At 33.9% G+C, this 24,895-nt stretch overlaps 1 protein-coding gene across 3 annotated transcripts in view; it reads left to right on the top strand.

Moving 5' to 3' along the window:
- STK17B (serine/threonine kinase 17b) overlaps nucleotides 1-24,895 on the top strand; it is a 31,879-nt gene that overhangs the window by 2,155 nt on the left and 4,829 nt on the right. For all 3 annotated transcript variants that reach the window (XM_027054252.2, XM_053215473.1, XM_027054246.2), the window contains exons 2-7: nucleotides 7,253-7,418; nucleotides 13,723-13,935; nucleotides 19,316-19,460; nucleotides 21,253-21,379; nucleotides 23,059-23,107; nucleotides 24,289-24,468. In XM_027054252.2, coding sequence (XP_026910053.1) covers nucleotides 7,297-7,418; nucleotides 13,723-13,935; nucleotides 19,316-19,460; nucleotides 21,253-21,379; nucleotides 23,059-23,107; nucleotides 24,289-24,468 — 836 coding nt within the window. In that variant the 5' untranslated portion in view covers nucleotides 7,253-7,296. The remainder of the gene's footprint in view (nucleotides 1-7,252; nucleotides 7,419-13,722; nucleotides 13,936-19,315; nucleotides 19,461-21,252; nucleotides 21,380-23,058; nucleotides 23,108-24,288; nucleotides 24,469-24,895) is intronic.

Raw genomic sequence — 24,895 nt, 5'->3', positions numbered from 1 at the left:
AATTATGAGAGAATATCCTTATCAAAAATTGCCTGTTGTCTTCAAGAGACCCAATTAAAAACCCATGAATCAAGGAAATCAATTGCTGACACTTTCACTAAATCCTAAAATTGTCTCAAAATTGCATGCATATTATATTGTAGTGCATATTTCCTGTATATAAAATTGGCAGCTAAGAATAGTGCTGCTAGATTGACTGCTTTTAAAAGATTTTGATTGATTCTTGTGTTTTTTAAGAATTCTTTTGCATTCTGTGGCTATTGATTGTATCAGTAGCATTAACAGTCATTTATATACTTCCTTTCCACTTGGAACAACTTTAATGTTTTAGTTGCTATAGTTTTCCATAATAGTGATGACAAAATTCAAGGATTTTATGTTTAAGTAGCTTATATTCTCTAATGGACTAATATTAAAGGATATTTCTTTGAATATTTCAATTAACAGATGTACTTATAAATTAAGTTACAAAAAAATAAAATTACAAACATATTTTTGTCTAAATATGTTGTGATGTAATTTTCAAGACATATTTTGTTAAATTTTTAAAAATATCTTTTATTTCCCCCTTTTTTCCAATAACATTTAACCCTGAACTTGAATGCTACTTTAAACATCTAAGCTAATCAATTTCTTTCAATATTTGTAGTGTATTTTGGTGCATCCCTGACCCTTTGCAATTTCTCCACCAAAAGAGGGCATAGTTCTACTTTAAGCATTTAAAATTTTGATATTAACAGTGAGATGGTAGTTTCATCTTTAATCCTTAAAGGATCATATTCCATTTTGTATTGTAATGATTACTGAACAAACGGTACTTCAGTGGAACGGTGTGTAAACAGTACTTTATTTTACAATAGAAACTTAATTTTCCATTTGATCAATGACAAGCCCTATGTGTTTGTTGGTCCACTGTATTTCTGTTTACAGCATCTTCCTGTCCTGTTCACATTATAGGGTTTAATTTTTCCTTCTGAAGGTAGAAGAGACAGCCCCGGGCTTTACTGTCATGGCACACAGTCAGGCATGGGGTCGTTACCTGGAACTTCAGCCCTTGGGTAGTATGTGCTTAGACTGGTTGGGCTAGAGTCAGTTAGCTGGCTTCCTTTTGTGATTTCCAAAGGATTAAATTCCTGACTTACACTTCCTATTCAATCTTGAAAAACAAACAAAACAACAAAACCTATTATTAGAATATGGTTAGTAAAAGGAATATAGTCTCTTCCTTGAAATTAAAAATCCTCTTCATCCCTGTCCCTTTACTTCTAATCAGTGGCTTAAAAATGGAGTCTTCTGCCATCCTAGCAGAAAGTTCTTACTTTATTTTGATGGACGCTACATAAATAACTCTAGTTGCTCTGTGTCCTAGGAAAAACTGGTAGCTATTAAATGCTGACATAGAAAGGAGTTGTTTCCCCGTAATCTTGTGCCTTGCATTGTTACCAGTTGCCTTTTGAATTTTCTTCACAATGATGTAGATTGGTCAGTCCTTACCAGGACAAATTTCTGAATTTACTGAATGAGGTAGCTTTTAAAATATTGATATTCTTAGCTGAAATAGGTATTCACATAAAAAAATGTGGCCACTTAGTCTGAAAAGACAGGTAAATACAAAATAAATTGTTGGTATTACATTGCAGTATATGAAAAAATAATTTTCTCCATTTTTCTAAGCTTTATGGCTATGCTATTTAGAATTTAAATTCTCTAATAGCAGTTTAGAATATTTCTTATTTTATTTAGCCAAGTATTGATTAAGCAGAGACTAAGCTGCTTGAAGCTCCAATACTATTAATTTCAAGATGGATCTCAAGTTCTGCTAAACCCTTGAAGATCCAAGATGCACCTAAAAATTCTTGTTGCTGTATTTCGTAATTCCTATAATTCAGTTCATCAAACATTAAAAAAATTACTATCTGGTGCCAGACACCATGATGGGAGTTTAGACTCACAAGTAAATGTTGCTGCCCTTTAGACACTAAAGAGAACTGCAGCCTAACATGTTACTTGTTGAGGTAAAGAGGTCTGTCCGGGGTCCTCCTAGTCCTCCTCTTTGAAGTATGAAGTTCAGGCATTTAGACCAACCTATGGGTTTTAGGCAAAGCTTCCTGGGGGAGGTGACATTTTGTGTTGAGATATGAAGCGTGTGTGAAAAGACTTAGCCTTTTAAGGAGAAGTAGAAAGAATGTTTCAGAGATGTGGAGGCAAAAAAAAAAGTGTGGCAGGAAATGAAACTGGTGTGTACCTGGCCTCAAAAGGCTTTTCTCTGCCACGCAGGAAGGGCTTTAGTTTATCGGTACTGGGTAGATAATGAAGGGATAAAAGCAGACGATTTAATCCTGTAGATGTTTTCATTTATTGTATATTAAATATTCTATTCTTATAAAGTATTTTTATTGATAACTTTGAAATGAATATTGTGATGAATATTTTTAAAAATAGAGCTATTTATAGGTTGTTTTACTTCTGATCACATCACATTGCTTTCTCCGTTCAAGTAAGTTAAGGCCCAGACCAAACCTAACATTTCCTCTGTTACTTCCTTCACTGATCCATATCTGAATTCTTTTTGTAATTATTGTGATGGGAATTAATGAAAGAAAAATATTTGAAAATAAGTTTCAGGTACTGTATAATTGGAAGCTTAATTTTATCTTGCCTCTATTACCCTCTTACTGTTTCTAGTGCTTGACTGTGTCCCTGAACACATACACACTCACAGTTACCTACTAAGTCCCTTAAGAGTTTTTTAATTAGTATAGCCTAATATAGTGTTATGAAATGAATTTCAAATAGATTGGGACATATTGGCAATGTAGAATCAGTTATGTGAATTGTGGTAGAAAATAAGGAAAGGTCTGGGGTTGTTGTTGGAGTTAAAGAGAAATTGGTGGGAAGGCACAGAGACAGAGCTGATTGATAACCTTCATGTACCCAAGGATTAAATCTTACATGATGGGCAACCAGATGTTTGTGGGAGGTTTAGACAAGGGTAACATACATGGTCCATTATATGTAAAATTGGCCAAAGGAGAAGAAATGGAAAAATATCTAGGCTGTGGCAAGTGGTTCAAGTGCAGTAAATAGAAGAAAAATGCAGGATGCTATATGTATGTCTTAAGCAGTCTGTAGTATATTAACAATAAGTAGGTAAATGTCAGGTTCTGTCTTCAGAAATGTGCTCGCTTTTTTTTCTGAGACGTAGCTGTGTTCAGAGCTAGTCTGAAATGTATCACAATTCAAAAAAAGATTTTTGTATTAACATGTATTTAAAAGAATTGCTGATTGCACAGTGCTGTTTTCAGCTACATTTATAGTCATAAAAATGCCTGTGGGTACATTCAGCATTATGAATGTGAGGGAAGGAAAAGTTGCTAGGGTAAAAAAATTAAACATAAGACAGTGTCCAGTATTAGGAAATATTATTAAGTAGCTCAATTAATAAGGCCCTAGTTATATTATTATAACCCATATCAATCCTTTTTTTAAAAGGTCATCTCTTTTCTCTTCTAACATAACTAAATAATAGATATAACAAAACTTAATATTTATCTGTATATTTGGATATCACATTTTGGAGTTGTTGGGCAGGGGACCCAGGATAAGTCTAGATTTTCACAAGTGATACTCATAATTAAGGTGTATGTTTTAAGGTTACAAATTGTTATTCATTATATAGAATTGTATCTATGACATTAATTTAGAATTTGTTAAATTGTCTTTTCTGTCCAGTATTAAACAAGGCATTAATTCTTATTTAGTGCTTACCTTGAATGCTTATATGGTCTCTGCATAAAAGCTGAAATATTATTTGGATAGTGAACACCATCTGCTCTGTTTAAATGCAGAGAAAATGCTGAGGCCTTAAAAATTTTGAGCAATAATGTCTCTTGAACCTACAACCAAGTAAACCCTTAATGTGTGAAGAGATAGATTTTTCTGTTGCAAGTGGGTAAGTTGCTGCATTTAGGGTCTCATCATGTATAGTCACAGCAATATTTTTTCTCTAAGGCATTTCCAAAGGCATTTACTAATTTTTGCCTATTATTAAAGTAGTACCTGCTTAGTGTAAATACTTTAAAAGCAGGAAAGTATAAATACTGTCATGATCCCACCACCCAAAGATAGCCACTATTAACATTTTGCCCTAATTTTCCAATCTTCTCTTTGCTTTTTTATTTTTGCCACAAAATTATCATGTATATGCTTTTTGTGTCTTCCTTTTTGCAGTTAAGCTTATATGAGTTAAGAATATTCTTTGGAAGCATGGTTTTTGAGTATATATATCTTATTTTTAGGTATATTTAAACATTGTTGGACTTTGGAATTCATTCATTCAATAAGTTTTTTTTTTCATTATTATAAATTATATTTCATTGAGCATAAGTCTTTGACTACATCTAAGACCTATATTGACTCAGGAAACTTGAGAGCAAAAAATACTTACTCATAAAATTAGTTCTGTTAGAGTTCTTATGAATACATCACTTTGTAGCTGATATAGCATGAGATAAACATCTTAGATTCTACAGTCTCCCTGAGGTGAACATCAGAGTCAAGAGCCTGTACTCTGTCTCTGTGATTGAATTTGACATGTTCTTATTCCTGTATTTCCCAAGGGATTGATGGACACTGTTGGGAATTTAGCCCAGTTTGTATACATGATACAGTTATATCCCTTCTTTATGTGTATATGTATGTATAGTATAAATATGATCATAAGCAGGCATATTCATAGACTTTGAGATTTAGAAAAAAATTGTAAAAGGCCAAAGATGACCTGAAAAAAAAAAATAGATTGAGCATAGAAATTGGTAACCATATTGATTTTTCTGAGAGGAATATATGGCCAATGTAACTGAGTGCTATCAGAACTAAGAAAGTACATAAATAGTTTATCAAAACACAGTAAAAAAAAATAAAAAATAAATAAAACAGAATTTTAAGAGTTGAGTGTAAGCTAACTTGGGGTGAGAGATTTGTATATGAAAACAGTACAAACTACTCAACAGTACCCAGAGACTGTGTAGAGAGTATCTTTAGGTAGAATATTAACAATATTTACTTACTGAACAATCATGATGTACCCTCATGACAAGCACTATACCAGCATCCTTCATCATGAATTCATCATATTTTAATTTTAATCTTTAGAGTTCTATGAGTTCTGAGAGTTCTATTATAATCCATGCTTTAGAAGAAACAGAATTCAAGCTTTCTTCACTGGTAATCAGAGAAATGCAAAGTAAATCACAAGATTTCATTTCCTTTCATCACACTACAATAGCCAAATTTAAAGGCCTGAATGGGACAAATGTTGGCAAGAAAATGATAAGGTCTCCCGCCTAGTGATAGTGGGAATGTAAACTGGGCATGTAAAGAAGGGACCAACTTCAACTGTGTCAGTGATGTTATTTATTTTTATTATATTTATTTTTTATATTTATATAATATATTATTATATTTATATAATGTTATTATATTATATTATTATTATAAAATATAAATATTTTATATTTACATTTGTATTTATTTGTTATATTTATTTTTAATTTAAACAAAATATGGCAAAGCAATAAGATTGAAAAAGTGTTATATTTGTATCCCTTCTTATACATTTGGAAATATATATATATATATATATTATAAGTAGCTATATTTGTTTCCCACACTGCCATGACAAAGTACTGCAGATTGGGTGACTTAAACAATAAATTTATTCTCCCATAATTTTGGAGAGTAGAAATTTGAGATCACGGTGTTGACAGTATTGGCTTCTTCTTAGATCTTTCTCTGTGGCTTGTAGATGTCCTTTTTCTCCCTGTGTCCTCACATGGTTTTCCCTCTGTTTCTGTGACCTAATCTCTTTTTATAAGGACACAGATCCTGTTGGATTTGGGCCCCCTTAATGACCTCATTTTTAACTTAATTACCTCTTTAAAGGCCCTAACTCCAAATACATTCACCTTCTGAGGTGCTGGGGGCTAGGACTTCGGCATTTTAATTTTGAGGGGAGGGACACAATTGGCTCATAACAGTGGTGAAGTTAAATAATTTAATTAAGATCTCATAGGTGGTATGATGGTTAAGTTGGATTCAGACTCAGATGTGATTCAGTCCAAATGTTATTTTCAGAATGCTACACTGCTACCCTTAGACCACTAGAGATGTACACCCAAACTAGTTAGGTCTTTGTTTCTCCAAAGACCAACACATTTAGAGAAAGAAAAAATTACTGACTTAAGAATAAAACCACGAAAATATGGAAACTGAAAACACTGAACTCTTATCACACTGCTTTTTAAATTGAATATAGTTGGCATTTGTATTTAGGAAGATAAACAACAGTACATGTCAAGTAGGAAATAAACAGAGGAAAAATGTGGCAGAGAAAGAACAAAAACCCTACGGTGTTATTGAAAGAGGGTGCTAGAAGAATAATACTGGATCTTTTTTTGGTAAACATAGGAGGAAGTCCTAACTATTGTAAAATATATAGTCTGCAATTATATGAATTCAATTAATGTGAAATGGTAGTTTTGTTAAAACTGAATATATGTAAATGTCACAAAGTTGAAGATAAATATGGGTTCAAAATACAGAACTGTAGAATAAGGTTTTATATACGGTCACTCATCTAACAAAATTATAGAGCTCAGTTCTACCAAAAGAAAAAACTCTTAAGACCTATGAAAGTTTGAATTTAATATTGAAATGTAGGTAGTCTGTGAAATAAGTTCTGTTTCTTGTAGTCATTCAGATGTCAGTAACAAAACTCACAAAATGTGAATTCACCACCAAAATTGTTTGGCCATGAGAAGTTATATTTAAAATGAGTAGTCATTACCCTGCTGTGTTAAAATCTTGTTTTGTGAAGGTATAAATTCAAAGAATGACAGTTTAAAAATTAAATTGAATGGTTGCTTATATTAAAATTTTATTATAACTATTTTCTAAGAATCTGAGAGGTTTGAGGATTTTTATGGTAGTTTTATTATGAAATAAAGTCAGTAACTTAGTTCAAGTACCATAGAGATGATACCAGTTTGTGTGTGTGCTTTTTGTTTTTCTTCCTTCTGGGTAGAATGTGCTGTTTAAAAATCTTTCTTTTCTTTTTTTGGGGGAGGGAAAGGTTGTGTCTTACAGCTGTATTTAGAGCTATAAAACATAATGTACATCCTGTGTATCTGAGATAACATCTTTTTTTTAATTGCATTTAAGTTATATCCTATATATTCTCTTTTTTAAATAGGTAAAAATAAGTGACTGAAGAAGCATATCTGGGAGTCATCTAACATGTCGAGGAGAAGATTTGATTGTCGCAGTATTTCAGGGTTGTTAACTACAACTCCTCAAACTCCAATGAGAATGGAAAACTTTAATAATTTTTATACACTTACATCTAAAGAGCTGGGAAGGTAAGGAAATTGTGTGATATGTATGCTGTTTAAATTCACATATTGAGGGGCACCTGGGTGGCTCAGTTGGTTAAGCGTCCGACTTCAGCTCAGGTCATGGTCTCGTGGTCCGTGAGTTCGAGCCCCGCGTCGGGCTCAGAGCCTGGAGCCTGTTTAGATTCTATGTCTCCCTCTCTCTGACCCTCCCTCATTCATGCTCTGTCTCTCTCTGTCTCAAAAATAAATAAACGTTAAAAAAAAATTTAAAAAAAAAATAAATTCACATATTGAATTTTCTGGGTCTATAGTTTTATAAAATTCACTTGATCATTTTAAAAAATGATTGGAATTCTAGAAAGTCATCATCTCTTCTATTATTATACAGGATCTAGTTTTAACTGACTTGGAAATCAAATCTGTAGAGAGTTAGTGAGCTTGTATGATATATCCCACCTAGCTTAAGAGCCCCTGATAGGAGGTCAGGGTTCTTAATTTGAGGCTGTGCATGGCAACAGATAGCTTAGCATAGTGGACTGTCAAGTCCAAATCCGGGCTCCGCCATTTCCAAACTGTGTGACCTCAATTAAATTTCTGTACCTCTTAGTGCTATAGGCTCCTCATCTGAGAAGTGGGGATGAAGATAATTGTATCTATCTTCTATGGTTGTTATGAGGATTAAATTAGTTAATATTTGTGAAGTAGTAGAATCTTACTAATTTTTGTTAAAATTTTTTAAAATTCCTAGGATATTGTGCTGGGCTACAAAACAAATAAGGAGGGTCTCCTCCTCTTTTTTCCTAAATTAAACAAAAAGAATTAACACATATTTGATGGTATAATTCTGTATGGCAAACAATGCATGTTCTACAAGTAAAACCCTGTACTTAACACTAACACTTATCTGTTTTGGCCTGATGAGAGCGTAAATTCCTTAAGGCCAAGGGGCAGCCTGGGATTCTGCAATTTAGTACTACCATTTTAATATATATGGAAGTTGTAAAAATAGACTAAGATATTTATGTTATATGTTCAGCATCTTTGAACTTTAAAGACATTTAGCAGAGTTGAAAGATGGTGATCAGTTTCTATCTTCGGTTTGATTTTAGTTCTGGAGGTAAATGTTTTGCTTATCTTAAAATGGTTTGCTAAGTCTGTGTTTGTATTGATAGATCTATAGTAAGATAGTATGATTGATTTTTATCTTTGAAAATCTCAGTGTGAAAACAAAAGTTGACTGGACCATGAAAAGTAATTCTGTTCTTGGTGATCTTTTACAGGAAGGGTAACAAGTCCTAGCCTTATCAGTTGTTGGATGCAGTCTTTCTTTTGCAAAATAAGGATGATAATATCTACTTCATTAGACTAAGGACTAAATATGAAAGCATTTTTCATAATTCCTGGCATATTTATTTATTTAATTTTATGTACAAAGTATCTGGGTGTTTTAATGGTGTATTGAAAGATACAGTTTTAAAAACCTTTCAGGATGTTTCCTGGAAGGGGCACCTGGGTGGCTCAATCAGTTGAGTGTCTGACTTCAGCTCAGGTCAGGATCTTGTGGTTTGTGAGTTCGAGCCCATGTCAGGCTCTGTGCTGACAGCTCAGAACCTGGAGCCTGCTTCGGATTCTGTGTCTCCCTCTCTCTCTGCCCCTTCCCCGCTCATGTTCTGTCTCTCTCTCTCTCTCTCATAAACATTAAAAAAATTTTCTTAAAAAAAGAATGTTTCTAGGAAATTGTTTAGTTCTAAACCTGTAATTATTTCTGTTTGCATTATAACAGGGAGGAGTAAGTTTTACTTTTAGTTGCCTGTATCTCACATCAAATAGTGATAGAATCTTTGCACTGGAAGGACTTTGGTGGTCAGTGGTGGTCTAATACAATTTACGCAGCAATCTTTCCTATACTTTTCCTGACAAGCTGTTTATCCAGCCTTAATTTGAATGCTGCCATGATGGGGAACTCATTACCTCAGAATGTATCTGTTCCATTTTGTGGGTGCCTCTTAGGCACAGAAGGTTCTGTTTTCTACTCTACTAACATCTACCCAATAGATGTGGTTCATCTTTTGTAGCTGCATGTAATGTCCTTGTAAAAATTCTTCAGAAATTTGAATATGGCCAAACACTGCCAGTTTCCTTAAATGCTCATATTATGACCTAATCTCCAAACAGCCTTCTTGATCCAGTTACCTTCTTTTGGACTCCTTGTATTTTTCATTGTCAGTCTTAAAATGAGGAGGCCTAGAGTGTACACAGTTTGGTACACAGAATGCTGTAAAGGTTTATTGAGGTAGCTTAAGATTCCATTGGGAGTCTTCTTTCTTTTTTTTCAACAACCATGTCAAATATATGTCATATAGCATCATGTAGTATATTAGTAAAAAACACATTAAATTGGAAGTCAGTTGACCTGTCTTTACTGTGGATCTAAAGTTGTGTGATCTACTTAGTTGTGTGATTTCCTTTTCATTGAGAGGGTGGACTAGATGTCTCCAAGTTTCCTTCTATTGCAAAGATGTTTGGCAACTGCTTTGAGCAGGTAACTGAATATAAAAAGCTTTGAACGGTAAACACAATAAAGGGGATCTTTTCCATTTTTCTAAGTTATATTTTGATCAGTAACTGTACATATATTTATTAAGTTAACTTTGCAAAATAAGGGATATTATGGGGGCTAGAAAGTCTATAAAATACTTTTTCCTTTGAGAGATTTGTAGAACCTAAACTTTGGGGAGGACAGTATTAATAATTACATTGTTTTATAAATGAGGTACTATCATAAATAAGCATGAACTTGAATCAGGTGTATTTTTTAACATTCTAAAACAAAAACTCATAATAGACTCTGATTAAAACAAACTCAGATTGCTAATATCCCATCTTCTAATATCTTTATGAAAGAGACCTAACATTTTTCTTTGAATTGATATGGGCTAATGAGTCAGATGGTAAATTTTGATATTTCTTTTTTTTATTAAAAAATATGTTTATTTTATTTTTGGGAGAGAGAGCAGGGAGGGGCAAAGAAAGAGAGGAAGACACAGAAACTGAAGCAGGCTCCAAACTCTGCGCTATCAGCACAGAGCCTGACGTGGAGCTCGAACCCAGGAATTATGAGATCATGACCTGACCCGAAGTGGGAGGTTTAACCAACTGAGCCATCCAGGTGCCCCTTGGTATTTCTAATTAGTAAAACTTGATCAGTTGGAAATCATGATCTTTCATCTGTCAATAATTTGCTTTAAGTTCTTCCACTATTGCTACTAACTTTAATATCCTATACTAATGCACAATGAAAATTAAGATCAAAATACTGTTTTTCCTGAGGCTTTACATTTTGAACTATGTAAACATAATTCTAGCATGTGGTGTGAACTACAAAAGTCTTTTAAATCAAGTTGATCTTTCTAAATCAACTTTTTAAAATTTAATTTTAAGATGTTAGTGCTGAAGAATTTATTTTCCTTTAGCAGACTAAAAGAAAATATGTAAAAGTTAACAGTTCGTTTTAGACTATTCTCAAAAAACTTTGCATTGTTCCTGTTTTTTAACATGTTGGGTATGTTTTTTTCCACCCCTCCCCCAACTGAGGCAAGGTTTCTTAGGACTTCTTGTGGTTAGAAGGGTGAGGCAGATGCAGAAATAAACGTCAGCTTCCTTTGTGGCTCACCCTCCCCCCCCCCCTTTCACATTTTATCGTCTATTATAGAATGCAAAAGGGTAACTACTAGCACTTTTCACTGCTGGGAAATCTAGTCAGCTTTGCCTTTTTAGGTTATGAATTAAGTATTGTTGTTAAGGGTATTTAATTTTCTTAAATATTTCTGTTAAGTTTGATACAGGAAAATTATGATAAAAGATTATTTTTGTTACTTCTAAACTGCAACTAACATTTTAGAATAGGAAATAAATACTCTTTCCTTCTTAAGTCATCTGATAATTATGGTAAGGATATTTACCTTATTTAACAGCATATACATTTATATATATGTAAAATGTTATTGGAATTTCAAATAACTTTTAAAAATATAAATGCTTTAAGTACAGGATATAAACTAAAATAGCACAGTGTATGGTATTCTAGTAGGTGCATAGCTCTTGCATTCATTCAACAGATACTTCAGTTGCTGTTATGCATTAGCAAAGTGTACAGTTTATAACAACTGTAGTAATTAGAACAGACAGGGTCTCTGCCTACATGGGACTTTTACCCAGTGGTAAGCACTGACAGGTAAATAAATAAGTACCAGCATCATTTGGTCACTCTTGTACTGGATTGTTTAAAAAAGCCTGATAAGAAAGAATACATGAAACAATGAGGTTAAAAAGTGTTACCAGTTAATTTTGCTCTTTGTTCCTGAGAAAATTCTGGCTTATAGATGTAATTACAAAATTGCAGCAGAACTTAATTGTCACAGTTGGTAGTATAAACTTTTTTTTTTGTTCAGATGGACAATTTTCTTGGCTAACTAGTTTCTGTTTACTTAGTTTTACAAGGTGAATTTCTGTCTAAAACTCAAAATTTCCTTTCTGTTTTAGACACACTTTCACTTCTAAATGTGAGTGAGAATTGGCAGAAGTGAGTTGCACTTCTTAAAAAATGATCTTAAAGGGAGGAATTGTTTTGTAGTGATTAGAAGAGAAAGCTAAAAATTCACATTCCATAGTTTAATTCTCGGCACTCCAACTCCATATATGATGTTTCATGAGTCATTTAATCTTAGTTTGACTTGATTTATCCAGTATAAAATCTATAAAGGGTAGTTTGAAGACAAAGACTGATGACCTTTTTGTATGCTCATTGAAATGCATTGAATTGTATTGCTTTTGCATATGGTGAGAAAGTGCCTTAGTTTAAATTATATATGCCAAATCTTAAATGAAACGTTCTTTCCAAGAATCAGGCTTGTGCATGCAAATTTATTGAGTTGTATGTTTTGATGAATGTAGAAGAGTCAAATTATAGCCTGGTCACTTCTTTTGGCATTGTAGCATACTTTTTCAGCTTGGTTTCCTGTCCTTTTCACTGGCACCAGTTTTGAAGAAATGTGGGAAATAAAGAGTAGGAATCCTTGTCATCCTGGCCCTTGAGAATAGCAAGTAAAATAACAATCAAGCAATTTATTTTGTTCCCCCCTCCCCAACCCTAAATACCAGGTTTTCCTTGCTAAGCACCTGACATGTGTTAGAAGTCAAATTGGAGAAAGAAGAGTTAGGGAACAAAAGTTCTTCTCTGAAGACCCTTTATTTATACTTCATATGTTAATTTGAGCCTTAGGATATAGGTTCTTAATCTTGGATCCTGTGGACTCAGGTTTAGAAGGTCGATAGATGGGCTTTGAAGTCTGAAAACCCTCTGGAATTATATGTAAAACTTTCTGTTTAAGGGCATGCGTACATTTTTCTGGGTAGGCAGTCAGTTGCCTTTATTAGTTTCTTAAAATAGTCTTACTCAAAATAGCTCTCGATCTTTGGGAAAATAGATTTTGGGCAACTATACACTTAGTATAGTGTAAATTTAAATTTTGGTTGAGATGCTGAGCACTTCTGTTGGAGAGAGCTAAACACCTACTTATTCCTAAAATGATAAACATGGACTTAATGGGTGTATTTGTACTTAGCTATTGATAACTATTAATTTTCTTAGTTGATCATGAAGTGTCTCTGGATACTCTCCGTAGGATACATATACCTCTGTTATCTGTTACAAGCTTCATAGACTACTGGCCAATATTAAGAGATTTACTGGAAAAACAATAAATTAGTGATAGAAAGTTTCAAAGATTGTTAAACATGGTGCTGAAAGGCAAAGTGATTAATTACACTGATACAATGAAATGTCAAATACCCACTTTTGCTTTAATTTTAATTTTTTATTTTGGAAGGAAGCTGTTTTGATTAGGGAGTTAGTGTGGTACCCTTTTAAAGGTACAGTCTTTGGAAATAGACTAAGATACATATACTCTCTGGGCTCTGCAAAACAATTTCATTGTTATGATATTTAAACACAAACATTTATAACAAGAGTATGGCATGGAGTTGGAATGCAAATGAGATCTCCCCTACAATGATAATATATTAACAGTGATGAACAAATACAGTTATGTCTTATCCTGTTTTTACATTTGCCACTTTAATTTTTCTGTGATAATATAAATTTCATAAAAGTATATGTAGTATTTGATTCAGTTAAGAGAACATAGTTCTCAACTAATGGCATAGTTGTTTGAAAGGATTAATTCTAAATTGGAGTTGTAACTGTGTGTTATGTTAATATTGTTCTTTTTGGAAAAGTTAAAATTGACTGTCCTCATTTTCCCCCCAGAGGAAAGTTTGCTGTGGTTAGACAGTGTATATCAAAATCTACTGGCCAAGAATATGCTGCGAAGTTTCTGAAAAAGAGAAGAAGAGGACAGGATTGTCGAGCAGAGATTCTACACGAGATTGCCGTACTTGAATTGGCAAAATCTTGCCCTCATGTGATTAATCTTCATGAAGTCTATGAAAATACCAGTGAAATCATTTTGATATTGGAGTAGTAAGTATATACTTTAATAAATTTAAATAAATTTGTAGTACTTATTTTAATTGGTGGGATAAAGGTGGCTTGAAATGTTAAGAACAAGAATGATAAAAGTATGACAAGAACTTATAAAGATTTGGGGGCACCTGGGTGGCTCAGTCTGTTGGATGTCCAACTTTTAATTTCAGCCCAGGTCATGATCTCACAGTTCATGAGATCAAACCCTGCATTGGGCTCTGCACTGACAGAATGGAGCCTGCTTGGGATTCTCTCTTACTGAGTCTCTCTGCCCCTCCCCCACTTGCAAACACACGTGCTTTCTCTCTCTCTCAAAATAAACATTTAGGAAAAAAACTTGTAAAGATTTCTGTTGATAAAATATTAGAGAGACATGGTGTATATGTGAATATTTTCACATATACACAAAAACTAATTAAACAGTACACACAAAAAACCCCAAATGACATCACAATGCTTGAGGAATGTGGTGAAACAAGTATACTTTCATTGCTAATAGCATAGAAAATCGAAGAGTTTTTGTGCAGAACTACCTGATGGATAAATAGAATTGAAATCTTTTATATAATTTATCCATCTATTTGAAAAATACATACAAGGGAATGACTCATGGAGAATAGAAGGGTGAATTTGCATGAAGGTGAAGGTGTGCTTGTCACATTGTTGAAGAAACACATTTACTTAGTATTGTGTAACTTGTGAAAAACTGTTAGGAATTGTAGCAATAAGAAATAAAATATATCTCTTCCCACAACTCAGTGAGAACCTGAAAACACCCAAATAGTCAACAATTCATCACATTAAGCATGGGGTAGATCATGGTTAAGCCAACTGGCCGGTTAATTAGTATATTCACACATGTGACTCTAAAATAGTACCTTTATGAGTGACAGTCTGACACATTTATTATATGTATATAAAATGTGTTTGAACATCTACAACAATTGGAAAAGGTTAGCTAAATTTATGTTCAATATGCTTTTAGGGTCTGATAATTTTTTATAGAAGAAATCTATTTTATAATAAACTAAAGAGATTAAGTATTTACTTCAGAAAAAAATGCATTATAAATACAGTAATTCTTTTTAGTGGTTAACCTGCATCATTGCCTTTTTGAATGTAAAAGTATATTATGTAGCCTAGGGGCATCTGGGTGGCTCAGTCTATTAAGCTTCTAACTCTTGATTTTGGTTCAGGTCATGCATGATCCCAGGGTCATGGGCTCAATCCCCGTATTGGGCTCTCTGCTGAGTATGAAGCCTGTGTAAGATTTTCTCTCTCTCTCTTCTGTCTCTCTCTCTCTCTCTCTTCCTCTGCCCCTGTCTCCCACTCATGCTCTTTCTCTGCCTTTCTCTCTCTCTCTAAAATAAAATAATAAAAAACAAAAAGTAATATAGCCTAATTTTAGTATTCAGGTATTTTCAGGATGAAGAAATTTGTTTATATATTTGTAAAAAGTATGTTTTTATACCAGGAAAGTTGATTACCTAGAATCAACTTATAAATATGAAAATGCTTATTTTGCAAAATGTTAAACTGGCAAGTAGTTCATTTAAGAATGAATACTATGGGGGCACCTGGGTGGCTGTGTTGGTTGAGCGACTGACTTTGGCTCAGGTCATGATCTCATGGTTCATGGGTTCGAGCCCCGCGTCAGGCTCTGTGCTGACAGCTCAGAGCCTGGAGCCTGCTTCAGATTCTGTGTCTCCCTCTCTCTCTGCCCCTCCCCTGCTCACACTCTGTCTCTCTCACTCTCTCTCTCTCTCAAATATAAATAAATGTCAAAAAAATTAAAAAAAAAAAAAAAAGAATGACTAGTATGAGGGTGCCTGGGTGGCTCAGTCAGTTAAACATCTGACTTCAGCTCAGGTCATGATCTCATGGTTCGTGGGTTCGAGCCCCGCATCGGGCTCTGTGCTAACAGCTCAGAGCCTAGAGCCTGCTTTGGCTTCTCTCTCTCTCTCTCTCTGTTCCTCCTCTGCTCACGCTCTCTGTCTCTCAAATAAACATTAAAAAAATTTTTTATTAAAGAATTAATACTATGTACATTTCCCATAAAACAACATACTAAGGTATAATATAGCACCTTCAAAATAAATTAGAATCACAGAAATGCCCAGGATACTATCAGTCTGATTTCATTTTTCATATATTTTGTGATTATTTTTGTTAGATTAATCTAACCTTTAAAAAGTTATCTATTTGGGTATTTTGCTAAGCAAAATAAGTCAGTCAGAGAAAGACCAATACCATATGATTTCATTCATATGTGGAATTTGAGAAATTTGATAGGTGAACATAGGGGAAGGGAAGAAAAAATATAAAAAAGAGACGGAGGCAAACCATAAGAGACTCTTAAATACAGAGAACAAACTGAGGGTTGATGGGGGTGGGGGATGGGGGGATGGGTTAAATAGGTGATGGGCATTAAGGAGGTCACTTTTGGGGATGAGCACTGGGTGTCATATGTAAGAAATGAATCACTGGGTTCTACTCCTGAAGCCAAGACTACACTGTATGTTAACTAACTTGAGAAAAAAAAAAAAGCTATCTACTTGCATGACACTGCACATTTGAAGTATGTGAAAAGGAGCTAACGTTTTTCAAACATAGTAATGGAATACTAGTTTTAGAGAATGAATACATAGGAGCATTGAGTACTTTCATAAAATTTTCTTTGGGGGATTTATCTAAATAGCAACAATAAAATATATCAGAAAATTTTGACACATTTTATGGTTGGATTTTGTTCATACTCTGAAAATTGATTCAGGTACCCTGCCAAGTAAACTGAATTCCATAAGGGCTGAAGTGTATAGCAAGCACTCATTAAATGTATAAATGGATTAAAATAATTAAAAAAAATTTTTTTAATGCTTATTTTTGAGAGAGACAGGGCGTGATCAGGGGAGGGGCAGAGAGAGAGGGAGACACAGAATCTGAAGCAGGCTCCCGGCTCTGAGCTGTCCACAGAGAGCCCAACGTGGGGCTTGAACTCACGGACTGTGAGATCATGACCTGAGCCGAAGTCAGATGCTGAACCGACTGAGCCACCCAGCACCCCTGAAATAATTTATTACTAGATCAACTAAGACCTACTAAAATTTATTACTAGAATTTGGTTTAGTTCTTACTACTTTTTGGGTAGTATTGTCACATCAGATAATCTCAAAGGTAAAAATGTAGCCAGGGAGACTTAGTTATTTTCATAAGGTGGCATAATTTTTTATGTGGTGAAAGTAGAACGGTGAAATCTTTTACTCTAATAACAATTACCAATCTGATCCCCTCCTCAAGTCATCCTACATACTTTTCTTCCTTGACTTGTTTGGTACAAAATTTAAAATCTTCAAAGAAGTTGAAAGAACAGTATAATCAATACTCATACTTTTCAGTTTGATTTACCAATTGTTGACATCTTACCACATTTATTTAGCCTTTTGAAAGATGTATAACACATAGGTTTACATGACAGTGTACTTCTACTAAAGTACTATTATCACACACAACATATATACAAATACATATGCGAATGAAGGCAAACACTCCAAATTTCTAAATTTGTTGGTTGATGTCCCATCAGAGGACAACTCTTCTAATAGAGAAAAAGGAGGTGTACCTGAATATGCCTTCCAGGGCAATGATAATGGTATATAGGTGTCTTTTATCTCTGTAGAGATATTTTTTCCTCTCTAGTCACTGCTCTTGTGTGGCTTGTTTGAACAAATCATCTGCTTGTCTACTACTCACTGCTTACATTTATTCTAGTTTCTGCTGACTTCTGTAATCTGCTTCTTGTGTTATCTGTTCATTCCCTCCTCTTAGCTCCTCTTCCTAATTTTCCGTTTCCCATAGCTTTACCTGTGTCCTGCTTTTATGAGAAAAATGGCAATCCTACAAAAGACATTGGTCAACTTACCAACCTAAAAAGAAGAGACAATCTGATTGGCTGACAATGATAATATTTGTTTGATTTTGTTACTGAAACAAACAAAAAACCCTTAGGATACTTCTGGTTATAAAAGTAATACCTATGCATTGTGTTAAATTTAGAGGATATAGAAGATAGAAATTATACATAAACTGGTTACTTTTATGGCACGTTCCTATATTTTAAAGTTATTTTTATTTTTTTGGTCTGTGAATATATACCTTCAGAAACAAAGGTTTTTCTTTTCCTTCTTATGACTGCTCATACATATGACATGCTTCTTCCTCTTGTCAGTCAGCGAGACTTCTGAATTTCAGTTTCAGCTGCTCTGAAGAATGACTGCCTATTCCATCATTCATTCATTCAACAAACCTTTATTGAACACCTTCTACACGTTAGACACTGTCCTGTTTTACCACATAGAATATGCTTTACTTGAGATATTCTTTTTTTTTAATATTTTTTTTATGTTTATTTATTTTTGAGAGTGAAAGTGAGAGAGAGCATGAGCCGGGGAGGAGCAGAGAGAGAGGGGGACACAGAATCTGAAGCAGGCTTCAGGCTCTGAAGCACAGAGCCTGATGTGGGACTCGAACCCATGAACCATGAGATCATGACCCGAGGCAAAGTCAGACACTTAGCCGACTGAGCCACCCAGTCACCCTACTTGAGATGTTCTTAAATATACCCTATAAATTTTTGAATAACCATCTGGGGGGGGGAGGGTTTGCATTTTTTTAGATTTAATCTTCAAAAAAAATCTGTGGGTGCCAGAGTGACTCAGTTGGCTGAGCATCCGACTCGATTTCGACTGAGGTCATGATCTCAGGGTCAATGGGATCAAGCCCTGTGTTGGGCTCCACACTGGGCATGGAACTTGCTTGGGATTCTCTCTCTCTCTCCTTCTGTCCCTCTCCCCTGTTTGCACTCTCTCTTAAAAAAAAAAAAAATCTATTGAGCTCAGTGATGACTCTGTTCTACAGATGGTGAAAGACAAATAAATGACTGATCCTAAGTTATATTGCTGGTAAATAGCAGATTTGGGATTTAAATTTATATCATTTGATTCCAAACCAAGGGACTTTTTTCTATGCTTTTGTCAGCATTGTTTAGATTTTCAATTCTTTTAAAAATAATAAAGATTTGGGAAGCTACAGTACAAGATACTGGTTAAAAATGCAGATTTTTGCCCATATCATACAGACTCAGATTCTGGTTTCCTGTTTACTATGTTACCTTGTACAAGTAGCTTAACCTCTTTGTACTTGTTTCTTCATCAATCAAATGGGAATAATAACCCGCATAGTTGTCATGAGAATCAAAAGTGTATGTATCTATAGAGAGAGACTAGATAGCTATAGCTTTTACTTAACAGTTTTACAGTATTTAAAAATTGTCATTTTTAGGTCAATGATTTTCCAAGTTTCTATTTGAATTTTATTTCAGTGCTGCAGGTGGAGAAATTTTCAACTTGTGTTTACCTGAGCTGGCTGAAATGGTTTCTGAAAATGACATTATCAGACTCATTAAGCAAATACTTGAAGGAGTATGTTATCTACATCAGAATAACATTGTACATCTTGATTTAAAGGTGATGTACCATATGATTTTAAGTAATACAGCATCTTTTTTCCTTCTGCTCTTGGGATGCATAATTGCAAGCTGGATTTGGTAGGAAGCAACAGTCAGATTATGACTCTCTGTACTGCACTGGGTGCACTTGTGTATGTGTGCTACATGGACTTAATTTTGTATTGGCAGAGAGGAGAGGACTGCATGTGCGAGCAGATCAAATTAATCACTGGGCTCTTAAAAACCATCATTCCTCCCTGTTCTAATTCTTCAATCATTGTACACCATCCCACTCTTACATCCTGGATTTCTCATCTTGTAAAACTGCCCCATCTCTAAAATACTCTAGTCTAATCTCCATCTCTGAAGATAACCTCCTTCTAGTGCTCATTTCTTTGCTCCCATTATATTCATTCATTTTTCCCGTGAGATGTTTAGTCTTTTGGCCCCTCCATTTTTGCCCCCCAGACGATTCAGTCCCCTTACTCAAGCCCTGAAATACCATTTTAAACTCTTACGTTATTATCCTTTCTCTTTATCTTTCCTCCACAGCCACCCAAAATCTCAATCAATCTGTGTCTTATTTTTTGAACATTGGATTCTTCTCTTTCTATATTGTCTCCCTTTGCATGATCCTTTGCCCTTCACTACCACTTTCACCATAATGATGATTCCCAGTTCTCTTTCCTATAGCCCAGACTTCTCTCCTAAATTCCAAATTATTTTCTTCAACTGCCAATTAGGTACCATTTGGGTATCTTGTACAAACTTTGTCTCAAAATTTGTCTCAAACTAGACTTTCTTTCTTTTTCTTACTCCATTTTCAAAAGAAAAAACATGTTTGTCTGTGTTGGTCCCCCCTCTGAAAGAGGGTGGTGTTAAGTACCTAGCAGCCCTGCCATGTCCCCTACCAATAAGATATTGTAAAAACAACAATATGGTACATATCAGGACGATCATGCCCCCACAAACTTCCTGTTGGGTCTTTCTCCTGCTAAGGATAAACCAAGTGTATTACGTAACACCACACAGCACTTGAGGTTGGGGATGGGAAATAAACCTGGCTTTGTATATCCTAAAGCCTGTGGTTGACAACAGTAGATCTAATTACCCTTACCTCTTCTGCTTTAATGTCTCTGTGATTTAATAATAAACAAGCATTGGGTTTTCCTGAAGTTAGACTTAGAATTCTTCTCACAGACTTTGGGAACAGCACCTTGGCAACTATTTGGGTTATGACTGTGGCAAGGAATTTTGTAATAGACTTCAGCAAAGTCTCTTGGTTCTGGGAAGCAATGGGTGACACCTTCCATGCATCAATATATCTTATTGTCTAAGCTAATAGACCCAGAACCATCATACTGAACCATTTTCTGTTTCTGGAAAAGTATACATTTTTTTATTCCTTCATACTTTCTTTCATGCTGTTCCCTAGAGTGCCTTTCTAACCGGAATACTCCTATTTATTCTGTAAGGTTCAGCTTAAATATCATCTCTACAGCAAAAGTTTCTTAGACTTTATAATAGGCAGAATTAAGTAATCTTGTGTTTATTATTCAGTTTATCTCATAATCACTCAATCTGTATATTCATCTAACTTTGTTTTCATCCAAACTAAGAATCCTTTGAGTATAATTTTACCTTTATTTATCATTGAGCATAAAGCTTTTGCTAACTAGTAGTTCAGTAGATGTTTGGTGAATGACTTAATGAAATGTGTAATAGCTAAACATTTAATTTACTTCCCATCTGAGACTAGTATTCTTTTATTGTTGTATATTACTTACCAATTTTTATTGTGCTTTATTTAGCCACAGAATATATTATTAAGCAGCATATACCCTCTTGGAGATATAAAAATTGTAGATTTTGGAATGTCTCGAAAAATAGGGAATGCATGTGAACTTCGGGAAATTATGGGAACACCAGAATACTTAGGTAAGAACTTCCTTTCATTTTATACACCATTTTGAAGTTTATCAACTAAATGTTATCTCTATAAAGCCATATTTTAGAGCATGTAATTCCAGGATTTATTTGATTCAGGTATTTTAATGCATTGAAATTTGGTTATGACACAATAAATGAACTTTAGTGAATGTAGGACCATTGAGACATTCACAACAATTCACATGACATTGGACATGTAAATTCAGAAGTTAATGTTTGTGTGTAACAGTTTATTACATAAAGAAAAATGGGTGAAGGGGAAGTTAGCGAACAGTAGAAAATGGAAAAAAGAGGAAACCAGGCAGTCACATGGCCCAGTCATTTTTACCTTTGAAGCCTGGGTGTTGGATAAATGTCATTTCTACTTCTGTCCTGGTCCCAACTCTGAAGCTGTTTATAAATATACATCATCTTCAGTTTTGCAAGAATTTTTAGCAGGACTACTTGCTTTTTGTTGCTGCTGCTTAAAAATGTGAGGTTTTGCCTAGGGTTGTAAAAGGAGGATTTTGAAGAAAAAGGATGTCAAAAAAAGATCCTATGATTAGATAATCTGGGAATATTGTACTATATCAACAAATAAAATCATGCAGGTGAAAAAAATTTAAGTTATATGAAGCAGCACATAAATTTAAAGTATTTTAATTTATAAAATTCATCTTTTTGCACTTTTTTGTTGTTGCTTATATTGATAGCCCCATGCAAGTATTGAAAAGATACAACTACACAGAACAGGTGCGACTCAGCAAGGCAGCTGACTTTCCCCAAATGAAAACAAAACAAATTACTAACTTTTGAATGCAAATAGGGACAATAGTGTCCTAGAATAAATGATTGTGATTATAGATAACACAGCTCACAGAAGTATGTATAGGGTAGTACGTTGTGTGATGGACAGACAAATATATGACTCAAAGTCTTTATTAATAAAAATGTTAGGCTTTAGGAAATAATTTTTGTGAAGCAAAGTTATTATTCAAGCATAAATCCTAGTTTGGCCTCTACTAATTTGAAATTTATGATAATCACAAGATATAGAGAATTTATTTTGCACTTAAAAAGTTGGCAGGGAAGGAGATGATGGGAAGTTAATTACATAGGAAATTAGGTTTTTGATAGTCTAATAGGGATATTTAATCTACTTGAAAATGTAAAGCCCTTCCAGAATGCATAATTTACTCATAATGTTGTAAATATATATGATTCTCTTTACTCTGAAAAGAAAAACTTAAATCAGTATAATAAAATAACATAAACTAATTCTTAACAGAGTAATCAAACTACAATTTTTAAAAAGATTCCAGTGTCTAAAATTTTACTTCTTCATAATTGTTTTTCCTGAGATTGATTTGATGATTAAAAACATTCCTCCATAGCTACTGGTTATTCCAAGAATATTATTTGTGCTTTTGAACCTTCTGAGTATATATATAATTTGCTCAACAGTAGATATGTTTAAATGTCCAATCACAGGATAATTAATACTATGCTAAATTTCTATCAATTTGATATTATTATTTAAAATTAAAGCAGTTTTATTATTATTATAATTATATATAATATATATTATAATTTTAAATGTATATACTAAATATATATAATTATTGTAAAATAATTTTCATGTTTTTAAATTTGTCAGTATTGAATTTGAATTTTATCTTTGCTTTCAGCTCCAGAAATCCTGAACTATGATCCTATTACTACAGCAACAGATATGTGGTAAGATTTTGTTACCTAAATGCTTTCATTAAAAGTTTGGTAGAATATATATTCTGGGTTTCTTTGATTCCAAAGAAATGTAAATAATAAGGCTTTTTATAAAAGATTTTTTTGAAGTATCATTACTGTGCCACAAGAAGGCATTTACCTGTACATTCTTTTTAAGTAATACTTTGGCTCTGAGCCAAAAGTATAGAAATAAATAGGAAGATCCCTTTCCTGAAGGAAGACTCGGTCTAATAAAAAACGAAAACAGTTGCAGTACTGTGTGATATGTTCTGTAATAAGGTAAAATACTTAATGAGCATGGAGGAAACAGTAGATAAGCACCAGATGGGAGATACCTAATCTAGGTCTAGATGAACTGGAAAGGTATTTGGTATGGAGAAAATGAAGTCAGGTTTGTACAAAAGTTTAGTTTTAGGAGATTATATTTCTAGGGCATTGTGAGTTTCTGTGGCAAGCAAAATCATATTTTGAGTATCAGATGTCATAAGGAGTAGAACGGGAATTGATACTAGAACTTTAGCTGGGAACATGGTGGGGGTCTGACTCCATAGTCCAAGTGGAAGAGTTTAGACTTGTTCCCTGTGTTCCATGGAACTGTAATGGCTTGCCAAGGAACAAAGGTCCTACGGCTAAATAAGTGGGAAACATGCACTGTATGTGTTGTCTTTTTCTGCCTCCTGAGCATCAGACTTCTCGTGAATGTGTTTAAGGCTTTGAAAAGTCTTGCAATGAAAAAAAATCCACCTATCCAATTTTGTACTTTGCTAAACTTGCAGACTCTGTTTGCACAGAACTTCTGTTTATGTCGCACAGATCATTAATATGTCTTTGGGTACCATTTAGGAAATGCTGCCCTTTGCGCAGCTTTGTGTACTCAATAAGGGTGTCTGAATGAAGGGCAGACTATAGATATCATGCTATATATTTGATACATTATATTTATAATTATGTAGCATGTATATTCCCCTTATATTCTTTTTCTGTGAGGCAGACTTTGAGATAACACAGTTATGTTAGTTTTAATAATATAGGAAATTTGGAAAGCAATTTAAAGTCTATAGTTTACAAGTTCTGAGGACAGGAATCTGCCAAGTATCAATTTTACTTTATATAAATGTTTTCAGATTAACATATGTTTTAAATTCCCCTCTTCTCCCTTCTTTGTTTTTCAGGAATATTGGCATAATAGCATATATGTTGTTAACTCATACATCTCCATTTGTGGGAGAAGATAATCAAGAAACATACCTCAATATTTCTCAAGTTAATGTAGATTATTCAGAAGAAACATTTTCATCTGTTTCACAGCTGGCCACAGACTTTATCCAGAGGCTTTTAGTAAAAAATCCAGAGTAAGTTATAACATTAATGTGTTTAAGTACAATTACAAAATGAATCCTATGTCTGTTAAGAAAGATATATTCTGAAACAGTATAAAATTACTAGAAGTAAGCTCTCAAGTTTCAGATAAAATGGGAAGAGAGGTGGTATAAGAGATCATTAAATACCAAATCTATAACTTCAAACATGGTAAATACAAAACATACAGCAGGAAATTTTGGAGTGAAGAGAAGATTTGGGTTATTTCTCTCTCACCCTGCTACTAAACCCTGAAATTCCCTAAAAGAAATAGAAGGTTTACAATACATGTGGCTGGCCGCGATAGACTTTGTTGTGACTAATCTGTAGTGAAGTAATTATAGTTATATGGGAAGTGTAAATTACTGATTGTCAAATGTTTAAGAATCAAAGGCTCTTTGACCACCTGCAAAAGAAGGG

Source organism: Acinonyx jubatus, chromosome C1 (genome assembly GCF_027475565.1).
Source record: "Acinonyx jubatus isolate Ajub_Pintada_27869175 chromosome C1, VMU_Ajub_asm_v1.0, whole genome shotgun sequence".
NCBI lineage: Eukaryota > Metazoa > Chordata > Mammalia > Carnivora > Felidae > Acinonyx > Acinonyx jubatus.
Note: the sequence above shows the minus strand (reverse complement) of the source record. Positions and strands in the feature narration are given on the sequence as shown.